Source organism: Frieseomelitta varia, unplaced genomic scaffold (genome assembly GCF_011392965.1).
Source record: "Frieseomelitta varia isolate USP_RPSP 00005682 unplaced genomic scaffold, Fvar_1.2 scaffold_564, whole genome shotgun sequence".
Taxonomy (NCBI): domain Eukaryota; kingdom Metazoa; phylum Arthropoda; class Insecta; order Hymenoptera; family Apidae; genus Frieseomelitta; species Frieseomelitta varia.
In genome coordinates, this window is record NW_025110328.1 from 293,120 (window position 1) to 306,461 (window position 13,342).

A 13,342-nucleotide genomic window follows, 5' to 3' on the forward strand; every position below is an offset into this window, starting at 1 on the left:
TTTATATACAACAATATTGTAAACGGTTTTTCAAGAACACAAAATTTTATTGAGTCATCAACGATTGCAATCATTACTTGGTCGTCGTTGGAATATTTAAGTTAATTAAGAATATACAAAAAAAAAAAATTATAAAAAATTTCATTAAAAAAAAAAATACTTTTCAGCTTTCCCAGAAACAGAAAAGAAAGAATCGTATAAAGGATGAGAATAAATCATCAATTTTGTAATCGTCGAGAGTCTACTCATTTAAACTTTATAAAAACAATATAACGGTTCTTTATAAATAACAGTATATAATGTTTCTTTATAAATAAAAGGAATATGTAATACATGTTACTTATTGTTAGTAATATATACATTTGAGTAAAATATAATGCGTTTTCTTTTGTTGATTTCGTAAAACTCAATAATAAACATCAATCAATAAACATTTTGAATTAACAAGTGGTTCATCACCTAACATATATGCATAGTGCGAAATATGTCAAAATACATATATAATATATAAAAGTTTGTTGATAGGAAAAATATGTTTATGGAAATCGGTGAGAATAAAATGTCAGTGACTAGGGATTGCCGACGAAAACTTATCTCACAATCAGTGAAATAGCGTCGATATCGTAAATATTGTCGAGGAAGTCTGTGTCGATCATGTCATATTATAATTTACCGATGAGTTATTCTAATTGTTAGAACTTTTACAATAAGAACTAAATATAATAAGCGAAACGAGAAGGAAACGTGTCCTAATTTAAAAATAATTTAATTTTATTCCTAATTTAATTTTATTCAGATACATATTAATAACTACATGTGTAAATGCATATATTTTTATAAGTATTTTGAAACATATTAACGAACTTTGATCTGGAAAGAGCATGACAAAAATATTTAAATTAAGCGAATATTCGAATCATAAATTGAAAAATTGTTTTTAATTTTCCTTTAAAACTTATTGTGGATTATAATATGTTTTGGCGTATTTTTTAATGTTGCAGAGAAACAGAGAAAAAGCAAAAATAAAATCATAAGCAGGATAGTCTCCAAAAATGGCAGCAGGAACGTGTCAATCAGTTTGAAGAAAAACTAAAAGAATTATAAAGTAAGTACCGGAAAATCCTCCTATTATAATTTTAAAGACCATATCGATTCTGTTTCCATCGAAATAACTGAAAAAATCATATTCTGATTGCAATTTTTCTTCATTATACATATATCAAACATAATAATGTTTATAAATTAATATATATAATGTATTAATAATATATATATATATATATACATATTATATTTGTGAATATGTATTTATCCATTGAATTATTAAAAGTAACTGTGTTTTGATAAAGAAAGACATTATTTGAAAAAAACATGATTTTAGAGATAAAACAGCAACCATTTGAGTATATCAGAGTATATTTAAAATAATAGGAATGGATTCGAAACTAATTTTTAAATTCTCGAAACTTCAATTCGAAACTTTGTAAGATTTCGAAACTCAAAACTTGAAGTGTTGATTTTATTTTGTAAGAATAATTTTTTGTTTCAAAAAACAAAAATTAAGATTTAACATTTAACATCTTCAGATTTTTATAAATTGTTATTGGGCGCAGTTAAACAGAATATAAGCAAAAATATAAAAAATAGCATATAAAAATATGTAATCCAGATTCTTATTCAAGAACATCAAAGCTCTTTCTGGAGCTAATTTATTTCTTTTTTTGTCGATCATAGTAACGGCTGTATATAGATATATACTATACTGAAAGATTTTCAGGATTAATGTAATTTTTTTCTTTTTTTAGAATTTCCTAAATTTAGATATGTACTAGATTTATTTATTTACTTATTTAGATTTAGATATTTACATTATCATTCCAGAATCCGATCACACATTTGTTTATATTTCCAAAAACAAAAACCGACCACCAAACGTTTGCGAAATGTCTCGCATCGAATATTTGATTATACATGAATCGAACATTTTTTATTTACACTACAAGTGATTCTTTTTTTATTGACTTTATATTTTTTCTTATCTGGTTGTAAGTTTCGAGAGTTTCAAATCACGAAAAAAGTACAAAGTTTCAATTTCTCGAAATTCGAAATTTTTTTTAATTTCGAGAGTCTTTGAGGTTTCGACGTTTCGTAACCCGTTCTTATAAAATACATCGATCTGCTAATTATTTATGGTTTGCTTCAAATGTTTTTATATATTTAGACACATGTTTTTAGTTTGTGTTAGTAGTTATCTAAGTATGCTTATTATACGCGTTATCGCCTTTTATTTCAACTGGAAGATCATAAATTTAATAATTCTCTCTGCTGAAACAAGTTACAATGCTTGTACTTTTTTTCTAGTATAAAAGTTCTAGTATAAAAATTCAGTCAATTCGATTTCTCTGACTCTGAGCTTGTTTCAATTTAACAAAGAAAGTCAAGGATGAGATGAAATTTATGATCATTTATAGAATCTTATATCTCTTCTTTACTGTGTATATGATTTTATTTGCTTCTTATTCAAATAACTAAATTCTCTGTTCCTCAATGTTTTGAATGTTTGTTCAGATATAGTTTAGTTGTATTATTAGGCTCTGTAGTCGTATTATTTTGGAATATTTCCAAATTTTTCGGTTTTTTGTTGACATAATTCGAATGCTCTTGTCGTATACTAATCTTATCGAGAAACGATATAGTCATTTATTTCTTTTAGTTGTAATCTAGAAAGAGGAAAAAAACTGAATGCTTTAAGTAAAGTCGCTTTGAATCGTAAATTATTTACGTCTATCACGTTTGTAAAAAAGGACAAATCGATAAGCTAGAATGTCTTCTGCTCGGTTTCCGTCGATAACCTTTTTGATAAATTTTCTATCTTAGATTATGTACGTACATACTAAAAATTCAACGAAGATTTAAACTCATCGACAAACGTACAAACATATTTATTAATAAAAATTTATTTATTATGGTATGTTGAACGTGTTGTAGATTCTTATTGTTAGATATAACGAAAATCGTTGATAATAAATGATACTGATTAATAGTAATAGCTGATTTGGAGTGATCGCATTAGAATCTATACACGTAGACATAATTGCGGTAATCTTTTCTTATATTATGTTTATCTTTTTTATCTATTGATTCAAATAATTTATGTACTAAATCACCTATTGCTGGAATTTATTAACGAAATTAATAATTCATGCGACCCCGAGAAAAAAGGAAAAAGAATTGTCTTCAATAAAATCGAAGCAAGTAGTTATTATTACATATTTGGTCACGATATTTCATATTTTTTTAATAGACGATATTTGCAATAACTATTTATCACTATTCACACTTCGTTATTTACGCTATCTGCAATTAAAATTCTGTAAGTCACGTGAAATTCGAAATAAATTCAATTAAGCATTTAGACAAGCATGTAATTAAATGAAAATTACATTTGCATTTGTTATAAATAACAATTGAAATTAATTAAAATAAAGGACTAATTTGATTCTTTATAATATAAGTTGCAACAGAAAAGAATTATCGAATTTTTATCTCAATTAGAATTGCTAGAAATATGTAGTAGGAAATTTTTAAAGTTGAATCATCAAATTATCATTATAATACAACTGACAATGAGTCGTAAGTCAATTTCATCAAAGATAAAACACGTTACCAAATGATGTCAATTCCTTTTTTTTTTTTTTTTTTTCGTCTCGTTATTGCGGAATAATTCGATTTCATTATTTGATTTCTCGTTTTGCTTCTTCCTTATTTCGCGTAAACAATTCTATGTTGGTAATAATAATTTATCATTTTACTCGTGACATTTGCAATCGAACCGATGCAACGCCGTGAAATTTTCCATTGATCTTTTGCGCGGTCCCTGCTCGCCAGACTTCATATACTACTATACTTATACTATATTTTGTTACTATTATATATTATATAGACTGTGTACATACAATATACGAATTAGGTGAGAATAATTATTAATGGACATTCTTGTAACGTATTTGTCGTGTTTTAACTATTCAGCCAATTTTTATATGACGCAATAATGTTAACATAATAATAACACGAATTTTCATCTACTACCAACTGTGACATCCATATTATATTTCATATTCGCTTACCTAAGATCTATCTCTACATTTGACAACAACAATGATAACGGTAATTGTCACGATTATATATACCTACACTCGATACTTGATACGTTCTAAATATTACGTGATTATTTTTGAATATTACACGCTTTTTTTAAAATAAAAAAAAGCAGACGTATTATCCGTTGCAAAGGATCGAACTAAACCAAAGAATCAAAGGTTCTAGAAATAATAAAGCAGAACAAAATGGACGCCAAGTAGAAAATCGTTCGATTGAAAATATTCGTTTCGCTCGAGCAAAGTCATGTAGTGGGATAGTTGGGGTAAATGTTCCCAGTGAAATCATTGGTCATTAGAATACCAGTTCCACGGAGAAGGTGATTCAAGGAAAGGTACTCGTTAATAGCCCTTTGTACGCTTAAATAAATAACTGCGTAGCCGCATCCTAGCTGTGCAATTATAATTGGCTGTATATACGTAGGTGTACATACGTGGTGCGAGTATAGCTACATAGTCAGCGTGCGTTCTGCAAGTAATCGGTGAAAAATAAAAGAACACAGAACGAGAAGTTTCTGGTATGCCGTTTCTAAATTATATTTTCGGAAACAATAAAGATTGTATAAAAAATTTTGATCAAAAGATTGATCGAGACTCACATTCGTCAATTTTCATCGAACTGTCGCACAAACATTCATTCAAATGTTATTCAAATTTTATTTCATCCTTAATTACATTATAAATATTAATTTTGTTTATTAACAAATACTTATCTTTTATTTTCATAATAGGCATTTCATTGCACTTTCGTCGAACAATGTAACATTTTCGTTTCTTTTTGCTACTATTATAATTAGCTGGCGAAGTTAATGATAGATTCTGAGCAAAATGTCGTGGAAAAGAATTCCTAACCAATTGTATTGGACAGAAAAACCGTCGGACACGTTGCATCGTATTCTGGCAAACATGCACACAGTCTCTCTACCAAAGGCCAATAATTAAGCTAATGGCTACTTTTCAAGTGGATTTCCGTGTGGTTCGATCTGTACAGGCAGCTAGCCAGCCAGCTAACCAACAACCAACCAACAACCAACCAACCAACCAACCGATCTACCTCTCCGCCGATTATGGGGTCACGAACAACCAAGATGTTTCTTTTCATTCCTTCTCTCTCTCCTCTCTCTCTCTCCCTCTCTCCCTCTCTCTCTTTCTTTCTTACCTTTTCATTATTTTCCCTTAAGTCCTTTTTCTCACTGCTCTTTTTCCGTTACAATATAACATTTGTTCTTTTGTTTAATTCTTCTATTTATCTGTCTAGTTATCTGATTGATGAACATGAAGGCAAGAGTAGATATTTGCAATCTATATTTTTTCATTAACCATGCTTTCATAAGTATTATACTTGTATCCATATTTTATTTACCGACGGTAGAAAAAAGTACGAAAAAAAAATACTATTACTACAACCAAAAACGTATACACTTTGAGAAGTATAACTTTTTTTTTATGTTTTGCGATATATATGTATATGTATATACACTAGTCATTATAGATATTGTTTTGAATGATCTCGGTCCGATCGAGATGAAATTGGGAAATTGTTATTAATTGTTAATTAATATTAACATTTATTTTATATACAAAACCTAGTGTATGTGTATTCGTAATATAATAATGTACACGAAAGTTAGATAAGAACAATTTCGGTCTTAGCCGAAAATTTACCTAATCCAAATCAATACTATTGTTCCAACTATCTAAATCTGAAATCTAATATACATATAATTACAAGAAAATGCCTTATACTTCAAGATCTATATACTTTGAATGGGAGAGTTCTCAAAGTTCAAATTTTATATACGAAATTCTTTATATATATATATATATATATATATATATATATATATATATATATATATAAAATCTTCTAAATTTCATCTCGATGGACGATTTGGATCGTTTATTAAGTTTTAAAACGTTTTTTGGCTAACATATAATCATTTAAAATTCAAGCATTTTCCGCTCTTTTGTCATTTTATGATAATTGTCAGATTCAGTATTAAATATGACAACTAATTTAGCAATACTGTAAAAATGAGTTATATAAAAATTAAGCAGTTTGAGAATGGCAAACAAGAAAGAATTTATTCATCATTGGCATTTGATATGAGTTTATAGCGAAAAAACTGCTACAAAAACGTATGAATCGATTTTCGTTCTATACTTGGAGACAAGCACGTGTGAGTTTTGGTTTAGACGATTTAAAGATGGTGATTTTTGTTAGCGATTGTAAACGTAACGGTGTCTATAAAGATTAAAATTGATGAACTGGAAGCTTTGTTCAATGTTGATCGCTACAAATAACAATAGAATGCGATAGAAATCGGTCGTAAACGTTCATAATGGCAAAGGATTACGTATAAAATTGCATTTTTCATGGCAACGCTAGATCTCACGTTGCTATGTCGATCAAAGAAACGATTATGGACGCTTGGTTGAAAAGTTTTGGAGGATCCGGCGTCTAGTTCAGATATAGTCCCTTTTGATTATCATTTGTTTCGATCAATGCAAAGTGCTTTGTCTGATGCACGTTTTAAAACATTTGAAGAAGCAGAGAAGAGTATGATTTCATCGCTTTTTTTCAATATTGGAATTCGTAAACTGTCTGACAGATGGCAACAACTAAAGTAGTTGAGGATATTTTAATTATTAAATGCAGTTTTATTTTTTCACAAATAAAACTTGAATTTTCGAAGAAACGCTTTAAAATTTATTAGTACACCTAATGAAACCGAGTCAACAAACTTCATTATTTATTATAATGAAATATGTCCCCTATAGAATCAAAAATATTGCCAATTTACATAAGCATGTAGGTATACGTTATATTTATAAAATAATAAAAAAATTATAATATAAATTATACTTTGACTATTTTTAATTATACTAAAAATTATTTATATATTATATTATTATGTTACAAATTATATGTTATATATTACTAAAAACTCAATTTTTAATTCCTTCATTTTAACATGAAAATATACAATTAATATATTGTATCATATACACTATCATGCCGAATGTAAGATTTAGAACAAAAGAAAAAGTAGACATTCTTTCTTCCAACTTTAGTCCAAGTTTAATTTAATTCTACTATATAATTTAGATCTACTATATGATAGTTGTTCAAAACTGTTTTAGGAAAGGAAAAATTTGATGTGAAACTTAGGAATATCAAAGAGCATGAATATGTAGACTGATCAAGATAAAAGTCATTAAAATACAGTTTATATAATCATGCGCAATTTGACTGCATCCTTATTCTGATGTTTATCTTTTCTTTACGATTCTTATATCTTTCTCTATAATTTCTTTAACTCTAGATAAGTAATTGAAAAAAAATATATGGAAAATTCCATATTTGCATAATTGAATTTTTCAAAATCAACAATTCAAATTTCAGCTTTAAAGTGTTTCTTTATCTGTTATTTTTTAAGTATACAAGTAAGTGTACTTTTTAAGTCAAACAAGAGTATGAGATATAAACTGATGTAGCATTCCAACGAATTTTAATAAAAATATATGCGTTGAATTAGATGTATATTACCATTGATCTGGTGATGGTCAAATTCGAAGCATCTCTAAATGTACTTATCATTTACAATAAACAAATAAGCAAAAAGGAAGAAATTGCCTTGCAAAAATTTTGATTTAAGACTCTTTGTGAGAAAGAGATGATGAAAAAAAAGAAGAATAGAAGCGAAGCAAACATGTTATTTTCTTATTCATGGTAGTAGTGGTGGTAGTGGTAGCGGTGGTGGTGGCAGTAGTGGTGGTGGCGACGGCGGCGGCGGCGGCGGCAGCGATGATGATGATGATGGTGTCGGCGGCGGCGCAGCGACTCGATATCTGATCGGTACCATCCGCTTCGATTGGTCCTGACTGGATTTTAACCCATCCCACTACCCGCGTATGGATCACGTCGATCAACCAATCGGCATTTTAACCGATAATAGAAGCCATAATTAGTACGATTTGTTAATGAATTCAGCTTAACTGAGACGACGATTGAATGAAACGTTGCTGTGAATGTTTAGTCGTAGCCGTGTATTTGATTTAAGATCAATATTCTTCCAAATGTTCTTTTGTGATCGAATTATGATTGATTTTTCTGTTATAAACGTTGTGCATCATATACTATAATTGAACACTCTCCTTCGATTTTGTGTATCTGTGTTGTTTTACAAATTGCTCGCATGCATGCGAGACTACCAGTCAATTTTGCGAAATATTAATTAGCACATTTACTATCTACTCATTTCAGTTGTAAAATTTGAATCAAACTTCTGTTCGATGTTTTACCTTCTGTGTTACTTTGAATATCATCGATGGAAACGTGTATATAATTTCAATAAGTTCGTCTATCAGTGTAAATTATCCGATTACGTGAAGATTTTGTAAAATTAAGGACTAATTAATTAACAAAGAGACATTAAGGATTTTTATCTTTTAAATTGCTTCTTGAGAATCATCATATCAAGGAAAGTAAGGATTAAAAATATTTTATAATTATTTCCAGAAGGTGAGCTTTGTAAAAAAAAAGAAACAAAAAACAAAAAAGATTAAAGTAAAATATTTGTCATGTTAAGCTGTCTTTTCTCTGATGTTTTTGTTATAATTTGTTAAAATTTTTTAAATTTTCCTTTCGAAAACTTCATGAAATTATAATTAAAATATAATGAAAATTTAAATAGTAACAGTTGTCAATACAAACCAACCAAATCAAAACGTTTCATTGTATAAAATATCTTTTTATTAGTATGTTTCGAAATGCGTATACACAAGTTAATATTTTCTTCTTCATTTTCCACCTTTACATTCTTACTTGGAAGCAAGTAAAAGTATTGATAGAAAATCATTTTAGGGGAGGACAAGCAAAGTGAATCTCAAGAAAACTTACGCCAGTTTCATTTCTCGGTTTGTTAATAATCTCGTTAAACAAACGAAAGGTTAAACGTGGAATGTCATTCAAGGCGAATGACCTTAACCTTTCGAGTAAGTTAAGAGGAAGGCTGGCTAGTTGGTTGATTGACTGGTTGGTTAGTTGGCACGATTGTTCCGAGTTTTTATCGTTAACACGATTAACACAAACGACAGAGTCCGAATGCCAACAATGTTTGCCGCTGATCTTCGATCTTTCAATCTCACAACCAGTTTTGACGTAATATTAGAACGAGAAAATATGCTATTAAAAATATTTTATGTTAATTCTTATTTCAATATTTATTTTTAATCTATTGTTCAAAATTATAACTAAAAATTTACATTCCATTTTTTTCTTTCATGAGAATATTGATAAAGAAAGCAATAGCTTTATATGTTTCATTGTGTTATATAAATAGCTGTGTATCGCCCTTTAATATATACTGTTCACAAAAATTAGGAGATATTTCAAAATGAATATGAAGCGATAAAAAAAAGAAAGCATTTGATTTTTTTCTTTAAAGAACATCAAGAACATCAGAAAAGCAAATGACAAGTCAAAGAAAGTTATTTAATAAAAAAAAGAAAAAAAAATCAAATGCTTCTTTCTTTATTGCTTCATATTCATTTTGAAATATCCCCCAATTTTTGTGAGCAGTATATGACGAGTTACAAAATATTTTGGCATGATATTATTTTTTACGATTAATTTTTACGATATAATACAATTATGTATGATATGTCTACTATTTACTACTGTGATTTCAATTTTTAACAAAATTTAAATGGTTTAATGCACAGAATGGTGCTTGTGGTAAACGGAGTCCTACAAGAGGACATTCCAACGGATAGCAGATCTCTGTATGCAGCTCATCCAGTATATCGTGAAACTGCAGCACAACTTCATTCGATGCCAGCAAAATTAGTGGGTCCAATGGGTCTTCTTTACGTACGCCAACGGGAAATGGCCGCTACTTTGCCACACGACAGTAAATATAAACTTTTGCATGCATCTGTACAACTCGTGTTGACCTCTTTTCTGCATATCTTTATGTATTATACATGCGCACACATAGAGAAAAGAAGAGAGAGAGAGAGAGAGAGAGAGCGCAGTTATTATATTATCTTTTCAACATTTAAGTAAAATATTAATATTAATAATTAAAGATTTAATAGTTAGTATTATTTAAATATTTAAATGAAATGAAATATTAAATAATAAACCAGTAAAACTCCGGTTATACGAACTCTATTTAAGTCAAATTCCAATCAAGGTTTGATTAAATGAACTCTTGCTGGCTAAATCCACTTCTTTTAAACTTGAACTCCTATTATATAAACGAAAAATCACTAATAAAGTGAATTCGTGAAGAATTTATGAATTCTTATGAACTCCAATTATATAAATTATTTGTCCTCCGACAAGTTTACTGTATTCTATATTTATTTGTTCTACATAATGTTACATAAAATCATTGAAGCTTCAAGGCTCAATTTTAAAAGGCTGAGTTTTTAGAACTATTGTCATACGGAGCTTTCTTAACGTCATACGGATCTCAACGTTCTTAAGGTTAAAATAAATAATATTGTCGGCATTTCTTAGTCTCTGATACTGTTTACAATTTGATAATTGTATACACATTGATGTATATACAATCTAGAATGTATGTAGTTCCGAATTTAAGAGTTCGAGCATTGAAGACTTAAACTTTTTATAGCTCTAGGTTCAAACACAGAAAATTCTAGACCCTTAAGACTTGAACACCGCGGCTTTCGAATCTCGAGGCTCAAGACTCAGTTTTACAACACAACAGTTCTATATATATCGTATTATTATATAAATATTAATTATATAAATTGTTATATTTGCTAGTTGACTTAAATTCAACAGTGCGAATCGATATTTATGTTCCAATACAAAGTTGATATCGAGTTCTGATGACAATGAGTTGGAATATACTCATTTAGTATACCTGTATTTGCGCTTATCATCTACATATACTTATTTATTTCTGAAGAGTAACAGGCAAAATAAATTTTGACGTTTTCATTCATCAGGCAAAATAAATTTTCATTGTTTTCATTCGCTTAATATGGAAGATATGTTTAACTCATTGCTTATGAGGATTAGTCTTTTAGTTTTTTCAAAACTCTACATTTTTAGTAATAAATCATACAGATAGATCCTACACAATACAAATAGAGTCAAGGTAATTGTATAGTTCAAAACAAGGTGAAAATCAAGAATGATGAAATTACGTTAAGGAGTTCTTGAGAAAAATACATTTGCGTGCATTAACTAACTAAAAATTGACATTACAAATTCACCATAAACCACTATTGTGCATATTAGAACTAACTTACTATTAATATTTACTTATTATGATGCATAGAAAATAAGTTAAATATAGTCAATAATGATAATAAAGTGGATATTATGGCTTTAATTGTACTTAGATTGTTTGGTAGTTTTTAATAGGTTTTTTACAATTTTTAAATTACCTATTATTCAAAATGTTGACCGCTTTATTGTGTGCAAAATTGTATTCTCTGAATCAAATTTTGCTGTTGCAGCGTAGCTTACATTTTTATTTCTTCAAAAACTGCGATAATTCTTTGTTTTAAATATAAACATACATCGTAAATAAACTTGATATTGTATACAAAAGAAGCCAGTAGCAGTAGCGAAATCCATAGTGCTAATGATTAATTAAGTGTATGAGAATACAATTGATTTTCAAATATGTTTTTCTTAGAAACAAAGCATCTAACGCAATTTTTGCGCATTCATTCTTAACTTTCTTCTTGTTTTATGCTATACAATCTCTCTGATCCCACTTGTACTATAATGATAACTAAATGCTGAGTTAACTAGCAAAATTTTTGTTTGATTAACTGTAGCTCCGTGTTTTCACGAATATATATACATTTACACTATAGGAATCTACACTATAGAATGGTGCGATGGGTTAGAATTCTTTCACATGAATGCACATATCCAAAATAAAGGAACATGTATGTACATGCAATAGAATACGTAGTTAACAAAAAATATCAATTCTCGAAAGATTGTAAACGGATTTAGATGAAACATTGCAGGTTTGATGAGCAGAAAATAATAGATACGTAAATATTCTTTTAATAATTAAAATTTAAAGTGCGTGAACTCACTGTTCAAAGTTTGATTTTTTAAGAATTCGGAAACAGCAGATAAAAAAAATCTTTTTTCAATAAAATTTATAACATATTAGCAGAAAATGCTAAACTCAACAAAAAGATTTTCAAAAAGTGAAACTGAAATTTGAAAATTTAAGTTAATTTAGATTCATTTGAAACTGAAGTATTGAAATAGAGTAACTACACACAGGATGTCTTACGTAATTATCTCTTGAACTTTAAACTATTCGTTATAGAAAAAAATGTTTCAAGTAAAACTTATTTTGTTTCGAGGAGGACATTTTTCGAGAATTCAAGTTCCCATTCCATCAGAGAAATTCGTCAACCTATTATATGTTGTACTCGAGGTCATTTACTGCCTTTCAAAAGTTATCCGCGTTGAATTACTAAAAAATTATTGTTTTGTTTTTCGTATTGAAATAGTGATCTTGAATGTCAATGCACTGATTTACTCTATCTCCCATGTTTCAGAATGTTTTACATATGATAAATCATGGAATAGGCTATATGTTCATTTGAAGAAAAATACATTGTTTCGTTTAAAAATCCAAGGTCATCTTAAAAATCTCGGAAGCATATCTACCTAGACCAAGATTTATGATCATTATAAGGTACTTCTTGAAACAAAGTAAGTTGTACTTGAAACATTTTTATCTATATCTAATAGTTTGGCTTTAGGAGATAATTGCGTGGGACTTTTCAAACGGGATACCCTGTATAACAAAAATTCAGTTTTCTATTCTAAAAACAGCACTGTACATAGAACATAACATCCTTGTATCTTAATCAGAGAAAAGAAAAATGAAAAATACGTGATAACACAAGTGAAAATTAAATTTTATTTACAACATAATTTATTTACTTACATAATTATGAGAGTAAATATTCGAAATGGTTTCCACGTTTTGCAACACATATTATTGTCATTACACGTCAAACAATTCGTGATTCCTGAATTCAAGGTCATAAGAAGAACATGATATAGTAGGCCATCTTGATATTAACATTGTGAATTCAACATTGTGAATTCAAAAAGTATAACGTGATATATAACATATAGTGTGAAATATAAAATAACCTTG

At 28.5% G+C, this 13,342-nt stretch overlaps 1 protein-coding gene across 5 annotated transcripts in view; it reads left to right on the top strand.

The window, feature by feature from the left end:
• Window positions 1-13,342, top strand: part of LOC122533976 (protein N-terminal asparagine amidohydrolase) — a 32,383-nt gene that overhangs the window by 9,111 nt on the left and 9,930 nt on the right. For 2 of the 5 annotated variants that reach the window (XM_043664201.1, XM_043664202.1), the window contains exons 2-3: window positions 1,002-1,105; window positions 9,885-10,072. In XM_043664201.1, the coding sequence (XP_043520136.1) occupies window positions 9,886-10,072 (187 nt within the window). In that variant the 5' untranslated portion in view covers window positions 1,002-1,105; window position 9,885. Of the gene's footprint in view, window positions 1-1,001; window positions 1,106-8,140; window positions 8,683-9,136; window positions 9,156-9,884; window positions 10,073-13,342 lie in introns of those variants that run through there. The other 3 variants (XM_043664205.1, XM_043664203.1, XM_043664206.1) reach the window with 3 other exon arrangements.